General features: G+C 59.0%; 7 protein-coding genes across 7 annotated transcripts; 6 read left to right on the top strand and 1 right to left on the bottom strand.

Annotated features, from left to right (window-relative positions):
* Window positions 1–132: 132 nt before the first annotated feature.
* On the top strand, window positions 133–3,689 carry WDR6 (WD repeat-containing protein 6; the record flags this gene model as incomplete). The annotated part of the gene is made up of 2 exons (XM_047990948.1): window positions 133–150; window positions 204–3,689. 2 exons carry the CDS (start codon window positions 133–135, stop codon window positions 3,687–3,689), a joined length of 3,504 nt encoding a protein of 1,167 aa, XP_047846958.1.
* Window positions 3,690–4,345: 656 nt separating this feature from the next.
* Window positions 4,346–4,669, top strand: JDV02_009294 (uncharacterized protein; the record flags this gene model as incomplete). The annotated part of the gene is made up of 1 exon (XM_047990947.1): window positions 4,346–4,669. The coding sequence occupies one exon, from the start codon at window positions 4,346–4,348 to the stop codon at window positions 4,667–4,669; it is 324 nt and encodes a 107-aa protein (XP_047846957.1).
* A 1,880-nt stretch (window positions 4,670–6,549) lies between these two features.
* JDV02_009293 (uncharacterized protein) lies at window positions 6,550–6,803 on the top strand (the record flags this gene model as incomplete). The annotated part of the gene is made up of 2 exons (XM_047990946.1): window positions 6,550–6,645; window positions 6,705–6,803. 2 exons carry the CDS (start codon window positions 6,550–6,552, stop codon window positions 6,801–6,803), a joined length of 195 nt encoding a protein of 64 aa, XP_047846956.1.
* Window positions 6,804–8,380: 1,577 nt separating this feature from the next.
* Window positions 8,381–8,773, top strand: JDV02_009292 (uncharacterized protein; the record flags this gene model as incomplete). The annotated part of the gene is made up of 1 exon (XM_047990945.1): window positions 8,381–8,773. One exon carries the CDS (start codon window positions 8,381–8,383, stop codon window positions 8,771–8,773), a length of 393 nt encoding a protein of 130 aa, XP_047846955.1.
* Window positions 8,774–9,238: 465 nt separating this feature from the next.
* lad1 (L-iditol 2-dehydrogenase) lies at window positions 9,239–10,920 on the top strand. Its single transcript, XM_047990944.1, has 2 exons — window positions 9,239–9,749; window positions 9,820–10,920. Exons 1-2 carry the CDS (start codon window positions 9,538–9,540, stop codon window positions 10,748–10,750), a joined length of 1,143 nt encoding a protein of 380 aa, XP_047846954.1. The 5' UTR covers window positions 9,239–9,537; the 3' UTR covers window positions 10,751–10,920.
* A 323-nt stretch (window positions 10,921–11,243) lies between these two features.
* On the top strand, window positions 11,244–12,642 carry ATP20 (ATP synthase subunit G atp20). Its single transcript, XM_047990943.1, has 3 exons — window positions 11,244–11,646; window positions 11,743–11,827; window positions 11,891–12,642. The coding sequence occupies exons 1-3, from the start codon at window positions 11,397–11,399 to the stop codon at window positions 12,117–12,119; spliced, it is 564 nt and encodes a 187-aa protein (XP_047846953.1). The 5' UTR covers window positions 11,244–11,396; the 3' UTR covers window positions 12,120–12,642.
* A 1,886-nt stretch (window positions 12,643–14,528) lies between these two features.
* Window positions 14,529–15,861, bottom strand: JDV02_009289 (uncharacterized protein; the record flags this gene model as incomplete). Its single annotated transcript, XM_047990942.1, has 7 exons — window positions 14,529–14,613; window positions 14,670–15,098; window positions 15,150–15,299; window positions 15,351–15,407; window positions 15,462–15,613; window positions 15,675–15,783; window positions 15,848–15,861. 7 exons carry the CDS (start codon window positions 15,859–15,861, stop codon window positions 14,529–14,531), a joined length of 996 nt encoding a protein of 331 aa, XP_047846952.1.
* Between the last annotated feature and the right edge of the window lie 6,792 nt (window positions 15,862–22,653).

The following is a 22,653-nucleotide window of genomic DNA, read 5'->3' as shown; positions in this document are numbered from 1 at the left end:
GGTCACCCTGCACACGACATCACACACTCGCACTCACGCTGCCAATCAGCTTCAGGGCTATTCACTTTCATGGCGGCCACATCGACGGCCTCTTACCGCCGATAGGCATTCCGACTTGGGACTGGAACAGCCATGGGCAAGATGCATCGCGTAAGTGAGCAGCCCTGTAGTGTTGACCTCGAGCTAACGGGAGGGCGATTTAGGGTGAGAAGCTCATGAAGCTCAGGCGGGAGTTGTCCCAGCTCCCCATCACGGCTCTAGATTTCTACACGTCTCGCTTAGGGAACGTCTATCTCCTGGCCGGGGAGGACACGCGACTGGCCGTGTATGCCGTGGAACCGGCAACCGAGCAGCATTCGCTCTGCCGGAGCGAGGACATTTTTTACGACCAGCCCCTGCACGGCATCCGCGTGCAAGAGCCGCACGATGGCGAGTCTCCACGGGCCATCGTATGGGGCTCGTCAGACATCGCGATGCTAGACGTCTCCGCGCTGGACACGCAGGTCCGGGCCGTCGATGTCGTAGCCAGAGGGACCGCCCCGGACTGGATCTACGATGCCGCCGTCTCACCATGGGACTCGTCTCTCGCCGTCGTCATCACGGCGCACAACGAGGTAGTGCCTTGCCGGGTAGACGCTTCGGGGACCATCGTGTTTGGCGCCTTGACGTCTCCGTCGCGACCGATGCTCTACAACGGCCGGCTCGCGTGGCTGTCGTCGGACACGCTGCTCGTCGCGGCCGGCACCGTGTTCGGCGATGTCGTGGTCTGGAAGTATCACTTCGCCGCCGACGATGAGATGGGCCGTGGGAGGCACGAGATGCTGTGCACCCTGACGGGCCACGAGGGGTCGATATACGGCGTGGACATATCTCCCGAGATGGCAGGGCCTGGCGGGGAGTCGGTGCGGCTGCTGGCGAGCTGCAGCGACGACAGGACCATTCGCATATGGGACATTGCCACGGAGCGGCCGTCGACCCTGTCGGAAATCAGGCCAAGCGAGGCACCCGAGACGGGTTTCAGGCCGACGCCGGAGTACGATGCTCAGGCCACAGGCGAGGAGGACGGGGCGCGGCCTGTCGCGACGGCCATGGGTCACGTCTCGCGTATCTGGGGCGTCAAGTTTGGACTGCCAGGCACCTGCGACACGTTGGACTCTGCAGTGCCCGTGTACTCGTTTGGAGAAGACGCGACGGCTCAGAGATGGCAACTTGAGCTACACTCTGCGGCCGGTCGAGGGAAGAAGCCGTTGGGAGAGTTGGTCCACAAACAGACGTACTCGCTGCACAACGGCAAGCACATATGGGCGGGTGCTGTCCTGTGTCGCGACGAGGCGACGCTCATCGCTACGGGGGGCGGAGACGGCAAGATCGGCTTGATCACAGAGCCGTCTTCAGAACAGCCGACCGCGCAAAACTTACCCCGTGGGGTCATCACAGCGGACATGCGGGATGTCCTCGACTCGACACGACCAGGCCTTGCCGCTGGTCGCGAGATGATCAGCCGCTATGACTTTATCACAGAGGACCAGGTACTCGCCATCACAAATCTGGGACGCCTCTTTGTCGGGGCTTTGAGCACTGGCATCACTTGGCGAGAAATCAAGACGAGCGATGAGATGACTGCCGAATTGAGACTCACATATGTCTTCCGTGCGGTCCATGACGGGGCCGCTGTCCTTGGAACGACCGATGGCAAAATCTTCTACGTCCGGGGGGCGGATACGATTACTCGCGTGGCCCAAGTTCCCGGCAGAATCATCGAGGCCAGTGTACTCTCAAAAGGGGCATTCTCAACGGCCAGCGGCTCACCTGTGCAGATTCTCGTACATCTGCACGGTAGCTCAGAGTCGTGCTACATCACCATCGACTCCGATGGCGGAAGCGCGAGTTACTGCCGAACAAAGGGCCTGGACAGCCGATTTGTGGCCACATCTGCGGCAAAGCTGGGCGAGCTTCTCATCATGGGGTCTCGCCATGGTTGGATCTCGCTTCTTCGGAAGCAAGGGGATGCCTGGCGCCCAGTCTGCGATGTCGCCACGCGAAGCCGCGATGCAATAACCTCCATCGTCGCACTCCCCCCCCGGACCGACCTGCCGACCGCGTCCAAGTACTTTCTGGCGACGAGCCGCGACGGCAAGTATCGCATCTACGAACTCGAGCAGGATGGTCAATCACCACAGCTTCACCTTTTGCACGAGACAGCGCCGCCATTTGGGCCCATGATAGAGGGCGCTTGGTTCACCCACGATGCCGTGGATCCGGAGCTGGTGCTGTACGGCTTCCGCAGCAAAGACTTTGTCATTTGGAACGAGACACGGAGGGAAGAGATCGCGATGGTTGACTGCGGAGGCGCACATCGCACGTTTCGACTCTGGAGCAGCGCGTCGGACCCCGGGCGTTACCACTTTGCCTTTACGAGGACCTCGAAGCTGTCGGTGTATTCACAGGCACGGACGCCGCATTGTACGCTTCGGAACGGGACTCACGGGCGCGAGATACGGGCGCTGAGCTCTCGCGGACGGTATCTTGCCTCCGGCGCAGAGGACACGTCGATTCGCATCTGGGAGTACCGCGAAACAACCAAGCCCGGCCAGACGGAGATGCGCTGCCTGGCGTCCATCAAATCGCACGTGACGGGGATACAGAGGCTGCAGTTTCTGGACGACGAGTACCTGTTCAGCAGCGCCGGAAACGAAGAGTTCTTTGTGTGGAAGATACGTGTCTTGGATTCTGCGTACCGCGGGCTGGCCGTTATGTGCGAGGGGGTGTTTGCAGACAAGAGCCCGTCGGGGGACCTGCGCATCATGGACTTTGACGTTTGCAGATGGGATTCTGGGGGCGGCGGCGACGACACCGCCGGCATGCCGGTGCTGCTGGTGACACTGGCCTTTTCCAATTCGGCAGTCAAGACATACCGCTACGGGCCAGGGGGCGGCAGGTTCGAGCCCTACGCGCAGGGGTTCTACACGGGGGCCTGTCTCACCCAGGTACGGCATCTTGGCGTTTGCGGGGGCAACGGCTGGATCATGACGGCGTCGACGGACGGGCACCTCGCCCTGTGGAGGGAGGATTTGATCAACGCGCAGGGAAACATCACGAGGACGTGGGTGCTCATGGAGGCGGCGCGGGTGCATCAGAGCAGCATCAAGAGCCTGGACATGGCGAGGGGGCGCGGAGGAGACGATGGGTTTTGCGTCGTGACGGGCGGGGACGACAACGCGCTCGGCGTCGCCACGGTGATGAGGAAGGGCGGCGGCGGGTTCACGTTGGCGGAACGGGGGATCGTGCGGCGCGCGCACGCGGCGGCCATCAATGGTGTTGTTGCTCTCACGGCGGCAGGAGACGGGGACGACGACGACGACGAAGACGGCATCACAGTCGTGAGCGTGAGCAACGATCAGCGCGTCCGGGCATGGAGGATCGTCGCCGCCGCCGCCGCCGCCGCGGATCCCTCCTCCTCCTCCTCCTCCTCGTCACTCTCCTCGCCGCGGGTCGAGCTCGTGTGCTCCGCATTCAGCGGCGTCGCGGATCCGGGAGACGTGGCGTGCGTGTCTGCGCCCGCGCCCGCGCCCGCGTCCCGGGACAGCGGAGGGGGTGATTGGCAACGACCACGGCGCGTGGTGCTGGGGGGCGTCGGGATCGAGGTATGGAATCTCGCGGCCTCACGAACCGATGGCTTGATTGAATGATGTGGATTGGGATTGGGATTGGGATTGGATTGAATTGATGGGCCGCGTTCTGGCCGCCCAAGCCATGCATGGCAGGGGGCGCGCGAGCACAAGCGGCTTTGGCTGGGCGGGACACACGTGGTGAAGATGTCTCTGGCTTGGTTTCCACGGGGAGTGGCGGGTGAACAGGTGGCATGGAGAAGAAGATGGCATTCCAGTCCCGTTACAGGAGGACGTGCGAAGTAATCATCAGCAGTCAAGTGATGGCTGAAGTACGTAGTGACGTTGGGTGGTAGGTGGCCCCTGGCAACCGTCAAGATTCCCACAAGACGACGATTAGCCGCATGGTGGTTCTGTAACTTAGTGTGCCCACTTTGTTCCCTTCCTCCCTCCCCTCCCGTCTCTCTCCCTTGCCGATGTGTGACGGGGCGGGGCTGGTGGTAACTATCAAGGAGGGGGAGATTGATTGGGGTTTGGCATAGTAACGTAACGTAGTTGGCACGGGGGGCAAACGAGAACAATGAACGGCCATGGCCATGTTATGCACGCAATTCTGCAATGCAGTGCAGTGCAGTGCAGTGCAGTGCAATGCAATGCAATGCATGGCAACAAAAAGGCCCGTGGTTCGTGCGAAACATAAACCATCATCGTCATGATGATGCTCCACTGAGTGATGCATGGTTTGTGGGTGTGTGTGTGTGTGTGTCTCCATCATCATCATCATCATCGCCCTTCCGCAAACGGACGGCCCGCATCTTCACCACCACCACTTACCACCGCGCAAGGAGGAGAAGAAGAAGAAGAAGAAGAAGGGAAAGGTTAAAGATGGTCCGCGTGCACCCTCCCCTCGCGAGCCGGCCGGCCGAGGAAGAATACAAGAAGAAGAAAAAAATTCAATCTCTCGGGCCTGCCTTGCCCTGCAGGCCCTGTCCTGCCCTGCCCTGCCCCTTGAAGGGGGGGGGGGGGGGGAACAAAACAAACAAAGTAGCGAGCGAGCCTAACAAAACGCCGTGGCTGGCCCAGCCACCCAGGGGTATTTAACTCGCATGGCCATTGTACTCTTACTACTCCGTACTACTACCGCTCAATCGGTAACTACCAAGAGGGCGGCATGTGCCTTATCGGAAAGCCAGCAAGTCAGTCAGACACAATGGACAACGGGGGCGGCTCGCTCCAAGGATGATGGCAAGGCACACTGACATTGATTGCCTCGCCCGCTCGCCCACATACATGTCATGGTAACTAGTACATTGCCCCATCATCAACAAGCGTCATGCCCCATCGACAACAAGTTCTTCCAGGCGGCCCACACAAGAGCTCGGTTCGGCGGCGGCGGCGGCGGCGGCGGCGCGTTGGCGGGTACGAAGCACTACCTTGATAGTTACGGCTCGGTTCGGTCGGGTGCCGGCACGCACGCCGGCCGAAGCGACTTTGGTTCGTTCGTTCGCTCGCCTTGGCGTTGTGGCCCGGCGGCATGGATCCCCGTCGCGATAGTTTGTATAGTACTACCTACCTATCTAACCACTAGCAACACCGGTTCTTACTTTGCGAACCTTTTTTTTATTTTTATTTTCACTTCGTCTTCGGTCCTCGTATACCTACTAGCAGGGAAGCTTTAGGGCTGAGGAATGCAAACCGCCCCCGTTCTGTCGTCATCGCGCGCGCTCTCGTCGTTTCCCTCCCTTGTTGGCCCGTGTCCACACCCCCCTCCATCCCTGCACCACATCTCTGCTGACCCCCCAAACGACCACGACGTCCTTTTCTGTGTCGAGAGAGCAGCCCTCTTTGACGAACGCGCTCCGTGTCTCAGTGCCACATGTTTGCGCGCGCCGCAACGTTGGCGTTGGCGTTGACGACGGGGCGTACATGGCATGTTTTCGTTGCTCGCTCCGTTTGAGCACCCCCCTTTGCTGTGAGACACTGGGATGGATGTAGACAATGACTGACGGACTTGGCGACCGTGTCTTGCTCCCCGTCAGCAGTAGCAGCTGCGGCGGCCCCGGATGCAGGCGAACTCGGCGGTCCCTCTTTCGAATACGAGCAGCAAGTACGGAGTAGTAGTAACTTAGTAGTGGTAGCAGCAGCAGTAATACTTGCACCACCACGATCTGCCTGTATACCTACTATATGCATATCGCGAAACACGGTTGCGTTCACGCCCATGAAGACATCCCCGTTCTTTGGTCCCCATTCCCTCCCTCTCGGTTCCCGTCCAGCCAACCGCGGAGCTCCCCCGCCTCCCCAGGCGACGGCGCAAACGAGATCCCGCCTCGTGCTGACTATATCGGGCAGTCGTCGGGTCGCACGCATCTCATTCTCTCTGTGCGTGTTTGTGTGTGTGCGTGTGCGTGTCGTTGTGTCTCTGTGTGTGCCTGGCCTGGCCTGTTGTGTCGCCGTAGCACCGGGCTCGGCTACCCATCACACACACACACACACACACACGAATCCCACACAGATCGGACGACGAGGCCTGCCGGTCCCATCTGAGACCCCCCCGGCGGTAGTGGGAAAGTGACGAACGTCCTGCTGCTGCTTCCGCTTGTGTCTGTTTCCCTATCCGTGTTCGTTCATCCATCATTCAAAACCCACCCGCTCGCTCCTGCCCCTCGCTTGCACCTCAGACGACTCCATCTGTCCTCTCTCTCCTACCCCCTTCCCGCCTTTCTTCTTCTTCTTCTTCTTCTTCCTCCTCCTCCTCCCCATACCTCACTCAGAGGACTCTCGCACCATTCTCGTCCCCGTCATCTGCTAGCCTCGACTCTAAAGCTGCGATTACGAGCCGCCGCCGCCGCTTAGCTCTCGTCACATACGGACACACGACTACGCGCGGCTCCTGCCAAGTTCCAACTGCCTTGGAAAAAACAGCACGAAAATCACCGCCATGAAGGTCTTGTGCTTGTGGCTCGCTGCCCTGGCGGCTTCACCACTGGCTCTTGTCGCCGCTTCTCCCATCGGACCAACCGGCCCATGTGAAGGGGTACGTGTCCTTGTCTTCTCCCTCCAGACGCTGATTGCTGACCTTGCTTCCCCGTCTAGGCCAAGGTGGACGCCATCCTCAAGGGCGAGATGGACCCTTCAGAGTGCTGCTCATACGGCAAATGCAAGGGCAGAGTCGTCATCTCCGTCGGTGACTGAGCATGTACATTGGGCAAAAGCATAACATGGCATGACATGGCATGGCCAACGGAGACAAGACGAGAAGAACACTACACGATAACTGTGCTATCCGGTATTGCAGCACTCTCACCAACTCTTTGGGGTAACCAAAGCAACCACCGGTCTCATGACACCACCAGCTCGTCTTCGGCATTCGTAGGCCCGCTCTCGTGCAAACGCATCGCCGCTGCGGCGGAGACTGGCGTTCTGCATGGCGCATGTATGAGTACGCTCTCGAATATAGCCACGCGTTGGAGGGGCAACTCTGCCGGCATGATATTGGCGCTGTTATGGGCCTTGACGATTTAACGTTTATGAGGCACTTGCGCCACCGATGCCGCGGCAAAGGCGGGGAAGAAGTTGATATCAAGTCGGACCCGTTGTCGTGGCATTTGGCGCTCCGTCAACAACCTTAAGACTTTTATAGAGCAGGGTGGCTAGTAATTGAAATGCCCGGAACAGGGCTACTAGAAGCTTCAGATCCTTTCTTCTAGTCCGTGATGCACAAGTACCGCAGGCTCATCGTGTAGCAAGCGACGCATCAGCCGAGCCCCCGCCTTCGCGGTCACATTCACTACGACAGCCCATGCAGCACGAAACTTTGAAGCGGACATGCACACAAAGACTGCCCTGCCAAGGGGCCTTCAGGCTGGGGCGCATGTGCAACTCCAAAACGACTGCGGGCAGGGCAGCCGTAGCATGGGTCGCGCTAGCGACGAGCTCTCCCGTCGCACGCTCGCTGTGTCATCATCAGTGTATTAGATCGAGAGCTGAGGGAACGCAGACTCGACGCGGTTCGACTCGGCTCCAGTTCGTGTCATCGTTACACCCGACACTTGTAATGTTATACAAAGCGAGAGCGCCAGCTGCTTGCCACGCTCGTTCACTCCAAGCGGCTTGAGGGTCCGGGAAGCCATTGCCCTCGAGAGCACGTATCGCAGGGCCCCAGGGGATGGTCATCGACCACAACTTGGGCCCGTGTACTTGGTAGCTGGCTAGCCGACTACTGAACTGAGGCGTCCTCTTTAGACTCTTCTTAGACGGCCGGACGGCGTTTGATCTCAGGTGATTCCGGTAATGACCATAGCCCCCGATTGAGATTTGATTCTGTCCCGGACGGTGCAATCTACCGACGCGCCCCGGAATCGGCTTCGGGAGCCGGCCCGGGGTACCGCATGGTGTTCCCCAGGACTCGGCATGCGACTCGCGAGCGCTCCGTGTTGGTAAAGAGGTAAGGTCTGCTCGCTTCGCCTCATATGGCGGGCCTCCCGTGTCAGTAGCGGAGTGCAAGCCACGCCCCGCGGTTGCTTTGGAGTGCTTGGTGTTTCCATTGAGTGAGCAAAGGGCCAGAGCTGCCGTGCACGAATGTATCAGGAGAGGTTCTAAAGACGACACGAAAGGTGATCTTGGAATCTTGTCAGGCGATCGCCGCAGCCTGGGCCATTACCGACTGATGGCGAGGCGAGGTGAAGCCAGGCGAAGCGGGAATCCTCTCGCTGCCGTGGGCGAGTGTCCGTGGCTGCGGCAGTGGTGAAGGCGTGCTGGCTCGGCAGACGATGATCCTAGCCAACCAAAGGAAAAGAATTATCAGAGATTCGAAGCAGGAAGTTCCTGGAGCCGTTGTGCACTGGTGCAGTCATCGGGGCGGTGCTGCTGCTGTTGGCGGGGCGGCTGTCCGGCCGGCAGAGTGCGGGCGGGTTCGGCGCCGCCTCCGAACTCCCCGACGGGCCTTTGTCCGGGATCCCCGGACCCTCGACAACCGCAACCAGGTACCGGCGGCATCGCCTGTCGGCACGTCGCCTCGCCAGTACCGCGGCCCATCGACTGCTCGTTCAGGCTGTGTGCATCACCCATTCAGCCGGGTCACGTCCGCAGGCACCGCACGCGAGTTGGAGAATCAGGGTCGCGAAGACGCCTGCGCGTTCCCCGCCATTTGGACGTCCGCATGACTGCCGTTTCGAGCCACTTCGTGCCCCGACTGGGAAGATCGATTGGCTGACGGCGAGCACACGAAGCCGGGGGGGGGGGTTTTTGTTTGACGCTCGCTCTCGGCCTCTCTCTGCCTGGCCCTGCCCTGCTTCAGCCCGGCCCTGCTCTGCCCTGCTTCAGCCCTGACCTGCTCTGCCCTGCCCTGTTCGTGCGCTTGGCATTTCGTCGCCGCCGATGCAGGGTCTCGGCGGCGCTTCGGAATCATGCAGTTTGGCTCGCGCACTCGTGCGGGACAGCTCCGTCCGCGTGACCGGCTGCTGGGAGGGAGGGCGACGGACGGGCAGAGGGTGTCAACGTCGGCGAGTTCGCCGTGATTGGCGCGGCAGAAGAACCGGATTTGAGTCGACAATGCTCGGGCTCAGGTCCACCGAATTTAGGCCCGTAGTTTCTAGTCCCGCCCAACCCCACACTGCCCCGAAGCCTCTCTCTGCGTTGGACGCGGGGGATTGACTTGTTGCAGAGGTTGAGTGAGGGTCACATTCGACCTCTGCCGCTGAAGCTCCCCGTTTGTTTATATAGAGCCCGACTCTCCAGGACCTCTCACCGTCCTGGAGAAGCTCGCTCGTCATACCGCCTTGTCGCGTTCCGTCCCGTCGTCAGCAGCTCGTTCCCACTGCCGTTGACAAGGCAATAAATCCATCCTGCTGGTGTCAGAGACGCAGAAACCCCCGCTAGATCCGTCGACCACTCAAGACGCACACCCCTCACACATCTCGCCGTCGTCATGCCGCCATCAGCGACGGACGGTGCCTCCGCCGACAACTCCAACGGCGCCGGTGTCGCCTTGTCCCTGAAGCCCAACATTGGCGTCTACACCAATCCCAAGCATGACCTGTGGATCAATGCCGCCGAGCCTACCGCGGAGAGCGTCAAATCTGGCGCCGACCTGAAACCCGGCGAGGTTACCGTTGCGATTCGCAGTACCGGCATCTGCGGGTGAGTCCATCATCGATTTCGTTGCATCTGCCTCCGCAAAAGAGAGCGCGTGTGCTAACAGAGCCTCAAGCTCCGACGTTCATTTTTGGCATGCAGGCTGCATCGGCCCCATGATCGTCGAGGGCGACCACATCCTCGGCCACGAATCTGCTGGCGACGTCATCGCCGTGCATCCGTCCGTAAAGCACCTCAAGGTCGGCGACCGGGTAGCCGTGGAGCCCAACGTCATTTGCAACGCCTGTGAACCTTGCTTGACGGGCCGCTACAACGGCTGCGAGAATGTCGCCTTCCTCTCCACGCCGCCGGTACCCGGTCTGCTGCGGCGGTACGTCAACCACCCTGCGGTGTGGTGTCACAAAATTGGCAACATGTCGTACGAAAACGGCTCGCTCCTCGAACCCTTGAGCGTGGCTCTCGCGGGGATGCAGCGAGCCAACATCCAGCTCGGAGATCCTGTCCTGGTGTGCGGCGCCGGGCCCATTGGTCTGGTAACCCTGCTGTGCTGCGCTGCGGCCGGCGCGTGCCCGATTGTCGTCACGGACATCTCAGAGAGCCGTCTCGCCTTTGCAAAGGAGCTCTGCCCGCGCGTCATCACGCACAAGGTGGAAAAGATGTCCGCCGAGGACTCGGCCAAGGCCATTGTCCAGTCCTTTGGCGGCGTCGAGCCTGCCATCACAATGGAGTGTACAGGCGTCGAGAGCAGCATTGCCTCTGCCATCTGGGCCACCAAGTTTGGCGGCAAGGTCTTCATCATCGGCGTGGGTAAGAACGAGATCAACATCCCCTTCATGCGCGCCAGCGTCCGCGAGGTCGATATTCAGCTGCAGTACCGGTACTGCAACACCTGGCCTCGGGCGATCCGGCTCGTAGAGAGCGGCGTCATTGATTTGGCGAGACTCGTCACGCATCGCTTCAAGCTGGAGGATGCGCTCAAGGCATTTGAGACGTCGGCGGATCCCAAGAGCGGTGCTATAAAGGTTCAGATACAGAGCCTCGACTAGTTGGAGGGTGTCAAGAACATGGGATGAAACGGCATGCATTGTAACGAATATCGGCCCAGATAATGAAGGCCAAGGTCATGGCAACGAGAACAAATTTGAGTCTTTTGGCTCCTGGCAACGAGCTGGTGCGCTGGGACTATGACAAGGTGCATCGTAGGTGGTGACTGGTGAGCACAATTCGTGCTCAATGGTCGAGCGCCGTAGAGGAATCGATGCGGCGAACACAACTCCCCGTCGTAAGATGCCTCTGGAGCGCCATCGTGCAAATTTTCAGTGTAGTAAATGCTCGAGTGAAAACTGACAAGTTGCGTTGAGATCGTGGCTGCTGTTGAGGGAACACCGACCAGGTACGTACCTGCCTGTCTTCACGAGCAACGACAAGCAAAGCGGCGTGCCTGGCCACCGTCCCAAACAGGCTAAGCGCCATATCGGATCAACTCCGCTCACGAATCTTCCCGACACGGAGCTTTTTTCTCCCTCAGTCCTCCAGCCGAGCCGACATCGTTCGCCGTCCACGCAACTCGCACCACCATCCTCCATCGCAGAGCCCAGCTCAATCCGTGTCGGAGCGCTCGACCGCCGCATCTCCCCCCCGCTGCCGCCGACGAACAATCCCCCCCGTGCAGCGCCCAATTCGACGGACACAATGGCTGTCTCGACCCTCGCCCGCCCCATGCTCCGCTCGCCGGCGCTCCGGATGGCCTCGCGCCGCTTCGAGAGCACTGCCGCCAGCAAGGCCACCGAGGCTGCCAAGGACACCGCCAGTAAGGCTCAGCAGGGCCTCTCGCGCGTGACGAGCGCTGCCGGCCCTGCCATCGCCGGCGCGGCCAAGGGCGTCACCAACGCCCTGGGCCGCATCGGCGGGCGCACTGGCAAGGCCATTGCCTTTGTTGAGCGTACGTCTTCCACAAGGATTGGACGGCCGCTTCGAATTGCGCCTGCTGTGCGTCCATTGAGGGTCAATGGATCATGCTGACAGGTTTCTTGTGCAGGGCAAACCCCCTTCGTCGTCTACTACTCCAAGGTCGGCCTGGAGCTCGGCAAGCTCGTGTTCCAGGGCCAGAAGATGAGCCCTCCGTAAGCGCCTTGCTCACTGCGAAAGGTTCATTTGGATCATGTACTGACAACTCGCGCGATCAGTTCCATGGCCACCTTCCAGACCTACTACCAGAACCTGTGGCGCTCCATCCAGACTGGCACCATCTTCCAGGCTCCCGCCAACCTCCTCCAGTCCGTCCGCAGCCTCAGCACCGCGCAGCTGGCCACTGGCGGCGTCATCCTGGCTGAGTGTCTCGGCTTCTTCACCGTTGGCGAGATGATTGGCCGCCTCAAGCTCGTCGGCTACCACGGCGAGACCGCCCACCACTAAGCGGTCGTGTCGCCAAAAGTGAGGGACCACAGAGCCGAGAGCTCTGCGAGTGCCGATTACTCCGTATAAGAGACTCTGGCTGGATAGACGAGGAGGACTGGGTCGCAAAAAAAAAAAATAGACAGTTCCTGGGTTGATGTGCACATCATGGCGCGAGACGGCAGTACAGGGCGGATTGTCACCACTTCCTGACACTGCATCCCCGGGGCGAGGAGGACGAGGGCGAGCGATGGTGCCATCCTTGCCGGGATGCGCAAACTGCAGGGCCTTGTACCTGTTTGTTTCTATCTTTTTCCTTTGTGTGAACTACTACTGTACATCAGATGCATAGCAATCATGGCGGGTCGCGTCACCGACTGTGGAGGAATGAATCCAATACGAAGGCGAGGGCTTCTCCGCGGATGAACGAAGACAAGTTCCCGCTATGTTTATGTGCAAAAGGATTCATCTGCTTCGGAAGCATGTCGCGGTCGCCGACATGAGCTTACAGAGAGTTCAGGTGTCGCTGTCATCACGCCCACGGTCGGCAAGTTCGTTCGTTAGTATCATGTCAAGACTTGAGGCCTTCCATGCCAGTCGACTGATGTTCCGCCGCCGCCGCCTTCTTCCATGTGGGCCTCCACTCCCTCCCTCCCTTCGGTTCCAGGTCCTGGCCGCCCCCCCCCCTGGCTGGCGCGCGCGCCCAAAACTACCTACCCGCCTCCACCAAAAAGTTAGTACCACACGGCCCTGAGGTATGTACTTCGTACCTTGCCAAGGTTGCCTGCCAGGTACATGCCTGAAGCGGCCGTCCGTCCCTCCCGCACCAACCCACCCACCCTCGTCTCTCCCCGTACGTAAGGTACCTCCTCCACACCACAGTACCTTCGTACCTCAGTAGCCGCCGCCGCGCCGCGCCTGCCTCGTCCGTTCGCTGTTGGCCCAACGCCCAACGCCCAACGCACGTAGTACCGTGTTGGTTTCGAACACAAAACCCAAAAAAAGAACCCAAAAGGAGAGCAAGTACTACTACTGCTACTACTAGTAAAAAAAGCCCCAGTTCAACCGAAGAAAACGGGGCTTACTACCTAACGCGGAGGAGGGGGAGGGGGTGCGTCTGTGGGCGAACGACGACCGACGACCGACGACCACCGCGGACTACCTGCTGCTTATTACCTGCTTACCGTGCACGCGCGCGCGCGCGCGCAGCCGAGAGACAGATAAGAGCTCTTTTTGCCCTCTTTTCAAAATCAATATGCTCCCCACCCGCGGCCCAGGGCCCGTCCAGGCGCGTGTCAGCGGCAAGCATGGTCGCGCGGCACGCTAGTTCTAACTGTGCGAGGGCGCTGAAACGCGACCCTGGGGCCACCGACTAGGGCTCCAGCTTCCGTACTAAGGTGATGAGGTGGGTTTCAATCAACGCCCGGAGCGGCCCGCCTGCTTAGTAGGCAGCCTGCACATGAACGTCGTTGGCTTCACCGCACAAAGCCTGCAACCTCTCACGCCTCTCCGAACATCGGGAAAACGACGGAATTTTCAAACACGCAGCAAGAAATACTCCGGCTCGTCGAGGTTTGAGAATAAGTATACGTTTAATGGGCGGGGGGCCCGCACACACAGTGTTAGAATGCAACGGTATCATGGATGGAGCAAAGGCAACCTGGAAAGACCCACTGCTGGAACAGGGTCACGATGGCAACTGTAGGTGCTCGCTCGACAGGGAATCCTCTCAGCGCCGTCCATGACACCCTAGATCTGGTAATACATGCTTGCACTTTCTGCCTCGCCGCCGTGCCGAGGCGCAGCGCTCGAGGCGGACGAATTTCAAATCAAACGAGTCCAACACTTCCATCTCTAAATCCGGCATCCCTCGTCGACCCAGCGTCTGCCATCTTTGTCTGACAGCGGCCGTGTGGATGCTCAGGACTCCACCATTCAGACGAGTTAACCGTGACCAGGCCGTAGGATTCTCCTTATCGATGTTGGCAGTAAGCGTCGGACCGCTCAGCTTCAGCCACACTTCTGGTGGGCGAGCGACGGCCATTCCATTCCACTGCTTAGGACTGAGTGACCATTGTCTGGCCGGGTGCGGTATGGTGCGCCGCCCCCCGCTGGGGAACGTTCCGAGCCGAAGCGTCAGGTGCTCCGACTGTCCTGCGACATGACCACCGCATCCGATGCGGCCCGAATTTGCCCTCTTCAGGTCGTCATCATGACAGACCTATTGGCAAGACGGAGAGGGGTTTGCGTCGGAAATCCTCAAAGGCACTGGGTGAAACGGCTTTCGCTACTTCCATCTCTAGTTCAGGACAGTGGCGGACAGAGGCGTCAAGTGCCTAAGATTTTGATCATGGAGGCCCCATTTGCTGGAGCTAAGTCTTGACGAGAGCTGAAATGTCAGTGTTCGGGACTGGGCCTGGACGCAGATGCCTACATACGGCCGGTCTGCGAAGGCACTGCTTGAGGCGCACCGCCGTGACCAGCGTTCCCCGGTCTTCTTGCTGTCCAAATGTACCTCGACAGAAGTTAGCAACAAGGCCAGGGACTGAGGGAACATTATTCTAAACTCACATTGTGCAGTAACCGTGATACCGAAGCTTCGTGTTTTCTTCCACTACACGGCTGCAAAGGTCCCTCACCTGCTCCGCTGTCATGCCCAGCTGTTCTATCATGGGCATCAGACCCATGGCTTCCAGAGACTGCCTGAGGCCCAAGTTGAACCACTTAGCCGCCTCCCGCTCTTTCTGAACGGGGGACCATGGGTTCACGTAGCATCGGATGGTCCGCTCCTCGAAATCGACGAAGCCAGCTTGCTCAATCATTCGCCTGGTTTCCCGCGGCAGGATTCTCGCGTTCCGGTTGCAGCGATCCAAGGCCGCGAGAAGTCTGTCGGCCCATTCCTTGAGCGCTGAGTTTGGAGGCACCTCGCTATTCTCATCCCATCGAGGGGACCAGTCAATCTCAACCTGCTCGAGACAGCCCGTCCCGGGTGTCAGATGCCTAAGAATGGTTAGATGCAAGCGCACAATGATGTCCCAGCGACAAACACACTGAAAAATGTTCCGGTATATGGTAGGCCAACACGGATTGTGGATACTGCCCAAGAGTGTCCTCAGGTGTACAAGATCGCACTGCCACAAAAGATCGTTCCAGGAAGGGTCTTCGATATCGAATTGTACAGTAATCATGCCGCGGGGGATGCTGAACTCGGTTAGCACACGGCCCCTTGCAGCTGTAGGTTCTGTCACCAACAAATTTGGTTGGATGCGGTTGAGGTCGACCGCCATGACCTCAGGAATTTTCTCAGATCTACGAGCTGTCAGAATACCAGACCGTCTCGGAAGGCGCGTAAGCGATTCTTACTCTTCGCAAACATTGATCGCCCATATGCCTGTTCCCGTCCCCAGATCCAGGATCCTGATTGGGCGGTCGATGTTGAGATTGCAGACGGACAAGGCATCGTCCCGAGCCACGAGAAAGAACTTGTGAAATATGTCGAGCCTATTGAGCTCCTCCTTGACACCCTTTTCAGCTTCATGTTCCCGGCTAGCACAGCGAAGACGAGGTTTGGCTCACTGCATCGATCGGGACCAGGTACTTGCCAGGTCTCCAATTCCCGTAGTATCGCCCATGTGCCCAATACCCCTGTGGTTGTTGGGTTGAAGGCGGCAAGGAAACCTGGTGACTGTGGAGGCTTCAGCATCAGCCATTCGAGCGCGGAGCCTCGCCTGCAGAGAGAGCACACTCACGACTGTTCGGACATCTTGACAACCCCAATTATCGTCCTGGCGGCTCTTGGGAACCTTGTGTACTTTGACAAATTTAATGTATGTCAACCAGTGGTGACTGCGGCAGGTGGTGTCTGAAGCGTCTTCCGCCCTTGAGAAATTCTAAAAGTTAATAAGATAGGCTCGACCTTGTTTTAGTATTAGCTAGAGTCCTCTGGATTTAACAAATAAAGCTTGTGGTGCGAGGCTCCAAGTTGTAAGTGCTGTTACATTTCGAACGCTGCGTGGACGGGGTTACCTTTTACCGCGCTGGTGGAGCGGGTAACAGGTATCGAATATTATGGACAAAGGGATTCTTAACGACACTAGGCAGGGCCTCAACCGTGGTCCAAGAGACTGTAACCTCGGATCAAACATGCACTGATTCTTGGATGGCGATAGACATGCCGCCGAGAGTGTGCGATGATCCACTGTGTTCGGCGAATCATTCGTGGCTGTATAGGGGCGCGTAACCGAATAGTAGTCGGAGTCCGGAAAACGAAAGACGCATATTCGGAGAGCAAAGCCATCCAGAGCCCGACCACCGTGCAGTCGAGACGTCGTAGATTGATGAGCTGCTCGAACTGGGATCCAGTCGCGGGCAGCATACCCAAATAGGTGCAGTGACAGAATTTGAAGGAATTGTAACCGCATTTTTAGGGCCAATGACAAGCGGGAAAGGAGAGAGCATGCCTACCGGGAACAATGGCACCTCGGCCTCGCTGGCTCTTTGTATGCTGGGGATAGCTGCCGATGCCGATGAGGTTCGCCTGTAGTTTCAGATCGAGCTAAGAGACACGACAGCTGGTCAATGTGACTATGACTGCCGGCACACAGTTTTTCGAATGGTGCTTCAGCCGAAAGATGGCTCCGTGGCAGTTCAGCGGTGGTCTTGGGGTTATCCAGAACTCACAGCGTCGCCAAGCTCCTGGGTCCGCGGCACAACTGCATCAACAGGAGAAATTCGCTGAGTAAGAGTAAAGCAGAGAGTCATGAGAACTTGGACGACACCCGGAGACTGAAACTCAATAGGTTCAGATCATGGGAATCAGTGGCCTAGTTTCGGACGCAGAGGAGAGATTGGCGAGCAACCAGGAGGAAAGGGGGGAGGGCGGTCTTAATATTGACAAATATTGGGCAAGACCAGAAGTGCGTGGAGTGTGTGGGTGCGCCTGAGTCCAAGGCTGTTTTTGCGCGTGTGCGTGTGTTGTCGACAAGGAGGGAGCGAGCGTGAGTGAGTGAGCGGCCTGGTGTGTGGGCGAGGATGTCAAGGTACCAGGTAGACCAAAGAGGATCAGATGGCCCAGGCGAGGCGAGCGAGAACCCAAAAGGAGCGGTTACCTCAGGCGCACCTCAAGCGCAAGCGCCGCGCAGAGAGGCGCGCGAGCAGTTGGCTCAATGGATGGTGCCCCAGGGCCGAGCTCGATGGACCCAGTGGCTGGGCGCAGCGAGGAGGGTAACAGCGCGCCGGGCCTCCGGGACACTTTCCACGCTCGAGAAATGCCGTTAGTCCCAGCAGCAGGGCTGCATTGGCCGTCTCGCCGTCCTAGTGTCGCGGCTTGTGGGTGGTGGTGGTCGTTGGCAGCGCTGCCGTTGCCATCGACGAGGTCCCGTTGCCTACCTTACCTTCCCAGGGGGAGGGATGGCTGGCACGAACCAGGAGGGTAGGCACCTCACGCTCCCGCTAGGGGCTGTCCCCGGGTACGGTAATAGGTTAGCAACTCGGACAGCTGTCTGCAATGGAATGGAGACAGCAGGAGAGCTCCTGGGTAGGTAGGTGGTAGGTACCTACATCAATGGGTTGGTTCGTAGGTAGGAGTGGACGTCCAAGGTAGTAGGGCAGCTTGACTGACCGCAGGTCGATGGTAGGCAGGCAGGCTGGCTGGTGGTATGGTCTGGTCTGGTCTGGTGGTCTGCGGGTTGGGTACGTGCAAAGCAGCGAAGGTTTCCTCGACGCTCGAGAAGGTCCAGCGCCGTTGGTGTGGTGGACTCAACCCGAGTTTGTGCATGGGGGGAGGGGCGCGATGTCTGGGTGTGGGCGTTGGCGTGGGCGGCATGGGCGTGGGCGTTGGCGCTGGCGTGGGCGTTGGCGTGGGCCTGCCCTGTCCTGTCTTCTCTCATCAAGCGCGTGCCGTGCGATGCAGTGCAGTGCAGTGCAGTGCAGTGCTGCGTTGCGCTGCGCTGCGCTGTCCTGTGCAGCCTCGAGGCGTGTGGCGTGCCGGCAAGGAGAAGCGCGTCTTGAATGCATGGGTTGATGCATGGCAAAATTGGCAAACAACGACGCCCAGCCCCCTCTCCCTCTTACCGACCGAGGATATGGCCGGCAATGGCTCTTGATAGCACGAGGCAACACCACTCACTACTGTCCACTTGCCTCTCGATTGCTCAAATCCAGAGGCCCTGTCAAACAGTCAGCTATGTGGACGCCGAATGCGCGCAATTGCCGCCCATGTTACTGCCCAAACCCCTTGGATGGTGCTATAGGACCTCCACCACTGAGGGTCGGAAATGGCATAGAAACGCGCCAGTCAAGTTATTGTAACCTGGCCAGTAGTCGCACCTCGGGCAGTGAGTGAGTGATCTAGAACAAATGAGGCGCCGTCGGTCGCTTGTGCAGCGTCTGCGCCGAAACCATCAAATCCCCCTCCCCGCGGCCCCACGATTGCCCCCATGTTTGGAAACAGAAATCTCTTTGGGAACAGGGCGGGATCGCCATGGCGTTGAAAGGCGTGAGCCACAACGCGCACTGGGCGCCCGTGCATGCAGACGGGCCAGGGTGCATGTGGCCGAGAGGTGGCTGCGTGGTGGTCCAGCGAGCGAAGCACATCTGCTTCGTGGCTTGCCATGTTGCTCCAGGTCTGGGGAGTGAGCCGCGTCCCTATTCTGTACCGCACAGTTGGCTACGCTTGGTTACATTTGGTGACCGATTTTGCCTCTACAGGCACACACTGGCGGCGCGCCGCCATGTTTGCTGTCCTGAGCAATGTCGAATCAGCACGCCAGCCAGGAATGCGGCACCTTGGTCGTCAGCCATTCTTCCACGTCTTTAGCAGCCTACTCTGCTTGTCTGCCTTCGCATGCCCATGCCAGAGTCGCTGAGTGACCCTGTCTTTTGATGATTCGATCAGGAGTTACCCCCGTCTCGTAACCAACATGGCTTCCAAATTCGTCAGCGGGTATTGTCTCGGGGGCTGCCGCCCAATCGCCAGGTGACGGGCCCTGCCTAACTTAGTGCCCGTCGTCCAAGCCTCTTGTTGGCCGTTGGCTGTCGCACCGGGGCCCTCTGGCGGATGCCCCGTCCGTGTGTCTTTCCGACCCCAGGGAGGGGCTTTGGGACCTGCACATTCCATGCCATCACGGACGGGAGGGAGGGGCGGCGGCTTGTGGTGGCACTGGCGGCATGGTGGAGCCCCGTCTGGCCTTGTCAACCCTTGATCTGCGCGCGACGCCCGCGGCGCCACTGTTGGTCGTGACTCGTGAGCCCCGCCGCCGCCGCCGACCGACCGACCGACTTCGCACCGCCATCACAATGCCGGCCGCCGCCGTTGGGGCACGAGTTGAGCTGCCCGCGACTCGCAGCAAACGTGCGGCCGCATGTCTGTCCCGCGTCTGACGTCTGACGGAGAGGGGCGCCCGGCCGAGTGGCACCGCCTCCGAGTCGTCAGACCCGACCCCGAGCTGCCGTCTGCTTCGGAAAGCATGAGCAAACAGGTTGCCGAGCATATCGTAGTCGCTCAGCGTTGGCCCACGTCGGCAGCCGATTCGACTGGTCCACCAGACAACAACCACGGCGTTTAGAACAGAATTGGTGTGCCTCGCATGCTGGAAGGAGGCCACTCTCAGCCGATTGATAACATTGGACTGGCCCTGTTCGGGTCTGAACAGCTAGGGTGGTCCCGCCGGAGTCGTGTGTCGGACCCGACAACGAAGGCCGGCGCAAAAGCGACTAGATCGGACTGCTTGTTGTCACCTCTGTCTCTGCTTCATGTCTCCTTGGCAACGTGCAGCCAGCTCGCTTCCCTTTGGCATCCACGATTTCCAGGGCTTGTACTCGTAGTACGTAGTATAAGGAAGACGTCAGCGGGAACCCCACGACTTGGCGGCTGTTCAAAGCTTTTATGACTGAGGATTCAAAGGAGTGGCGACGCCCGTCGCGGAGACGCAGGGCGGTGCGATGCGCTGACGATCCAGTGTTCCGTAATGGAGGTGATGCTCGCGCAGGGCAGGGCAGCCTAGCCAGGCTAGCTGACCACCTGAAAATTGTCGTGGACAAGCACTCGCGTATCCGTATGCGCGCGCCATTGACGGAAGCTGGTGGTCATTGGCGCCCCGGTAGGCAGAGGTTGGCTTGGGCCGCCTCTGTTGCTCATGCCATCAGCATGAGGCGCCGCTTGGCCGTTGCTGGCCTCGCTCGGGCCGCCCGCTGATCGCAGTCCTTAGACCCTGCGGGCCGCGGTGGACCGGTCACTGGCCAAGCTCTCATGTCTCACATCAACGAAACACTCAAGCGAGAGCATGTAGGGCGCCAGGGCGCCGAGTCCAATCCACGCACTGCATTCGTAAGAGGCCTTCAGAGTCCATCACTACCAAGGAGATTAGTTTGGCCCCCGCCTCAAGTGACGAAACAAAAGCTGTATCGTCGAGCTGGCGGCTAGTCAGTCTAGAGAATCCGCATTAGCGTCTCCAGGCGGCGGGTACATCAGATGAGCCATTCTGGGCTTGGCTTCGTGGGTGAGAGCGACTACTGGTTGTAACCAGATACTTCAACTGCAGAGTTGGCCGAGAAAGTGTGGTGGAGAAACCTAGATGGCAGATGGCGACGATGCATTCTGCTACCCATTTCCCGCTTCATGAACAGCCCATGACTCGCCTGACGGGTCCTCAAAATGGCGTCTATTGACGGATACTTTCATCCCTCGTATACCGCCATTCAAGCGTAAACCCGTCTGGAGCGTACATATGAGAACTGCGCCCTGGCTCCCTTTGGACTTCTTGGTGAGATGGCTTTCTTCGCGAATCGGGATCCTGCTTACCAGGAAGGTCATTATCCGTGCCGCCAGGCTGAAGTGATGGAGGGGTGGAGGGGTAGCCACGTCGTTCGCTCATGGAGCACATCCTTGAGTTGGCATCGCCCCTTGGGGTCCCACCAAGCCCCAGTCCTCAGATGCTTTCGCCATGGTCTAGTCACGGCGTGTCAAGCTCATGGATCTTAATAGTGATGGCGTTGACGCACCTGTACCTTGCTGTCTGAGGTGTTGGTCCTTCGCGAACAAGCGCGAGGGCCAGACCGCCACGACCGCCCCTTGTCCATATGCCAACCATATTGCAACCACCCCCCCCTTCTCCGGACTTGTCTGATGTTTCAAGCTCGATGCCTTGCAACTGGTCGTGAGGGTTCAAGCTCGGTCGTACGGAGTGAGAAACTTACTGTTCGGGTAGATTACGGTGCAGGAAAAGAAAACGGCACAGCGTGAGGCGGTTTGGCTCCCCCTTGACCGATTGCCCAGTGCGGGGCGGGCAACACCGACGCACCAGCCAAAGGCGCGCGGCAACATCAATGAACTTTTGGTGGCTTTGGTGCCTGAGGTACTACCTAGATCATCATACCTACTAAAGTAGGTAGGCTCTAGGTCGGCATCGCGGTGTCGCTCCTTCCTCAGTGGAGGGAATCCTTAGCCTTCACCGAGGCAGTCGCAGTGGACGTCTTGTGGTAGCAGGTAGCAGCCCCCGTATGACAAAACCTGGCGGCAGGCGTCCAGGGCAGTGCCTGCCTGCCTGCTCCGGCCTTGGCGACCACCGCGCAGGAACCACCCATACTTGCGACAACAGACCGCCAGACTATAGGTAAGTACTAAGGCAGCAAGAGGCTTATCACACTGCGTGCCGAGTCACGCATGAAGCAATGCTTCGTTTCTTGAATCCATTCCGTTGATGTATGTTTTGCTGCGTTGTATGTTCGTCTTGAAAATTGAGACACCCCTCAGTGCCATCTTTTCTAATCGTCCATCGTGACATCTCACGGGCGTCATGACGTCTACCGACAGACGTCTAACTGCCTCGCCCCATAGTCGCAGCCCTATGCTAACGTCTCCTCCAGCTCGAAGCTTACAACGCGCAGCGTTCCATAAGATGGTGGTCTGCAGCAAGTTACTTCACGTTCAAAACGGAACAAAAAGGAGGAGCATGCAATGGACGCAGCCACCGCCGGGGGATGGATGAGGCACGCATCCGCTTCCACCCTCTGATCTTGTCCCAGGCACTCAAACAGCATTAGCCGGGAACGAGTCGCTCCCAGTCATCAGTGCCTGCATACTTGGCCGCCTTTGATTCGTTCCCGACGTCTCGGGTCGCCTACAGCTCTGTTACACATCACAAAAGCCAAATATTTGTCGGTTCAGTCAAAACAAGCATGGATGTACCTACCATACATGAAAAGGAATGAACCGCTTCGGCCCAGTGTCTCGGCGCTTCTATCGCAGGCTCCTGCTTTGAATATATGACATGGTTTTTGGGCCACCTATAGGTCCGAGGACCTGACCTTGGCATGCGTAAGACGGGCATGGGGGTAATTCACCAATAATTCCGTGGTACGCAGACGCAGCTGAAGCTGTCCTTCCCGTCCCTTCATTTCAAGTTACTCTAGTATCTGATCTCGTTGCAGACTGAGGGACAGTCGTGAGGGCCTTCAGACCATGCCGACAGATATCAAGGACTGTTAAAGTCCCACACCTCCGACAACGTTGGGCCTCGCGAGAAGCCACGCAATCAGTGTCAGGCTGCCATCTACG

The sequence above is a fragment of the Purpureocillium takamizusanense genome, chromosome 9 (genome assembly GCF_022605165.1).
Source record: "Purpureocillium takamizusanense chromosome 9, complete sequence".
NCBI classification, from domain to species: domain Eukaryota; kingdom Fungi; phylum Ascomycota; class Sordariomycetes; order Hypocreales; family Ophiocordycipitaceae; genus Purpureocillium; species Purpureocillium takamizusanense.
This window is presented reverse-complemented; position numbering and strand designations above follow the sequence as displayed.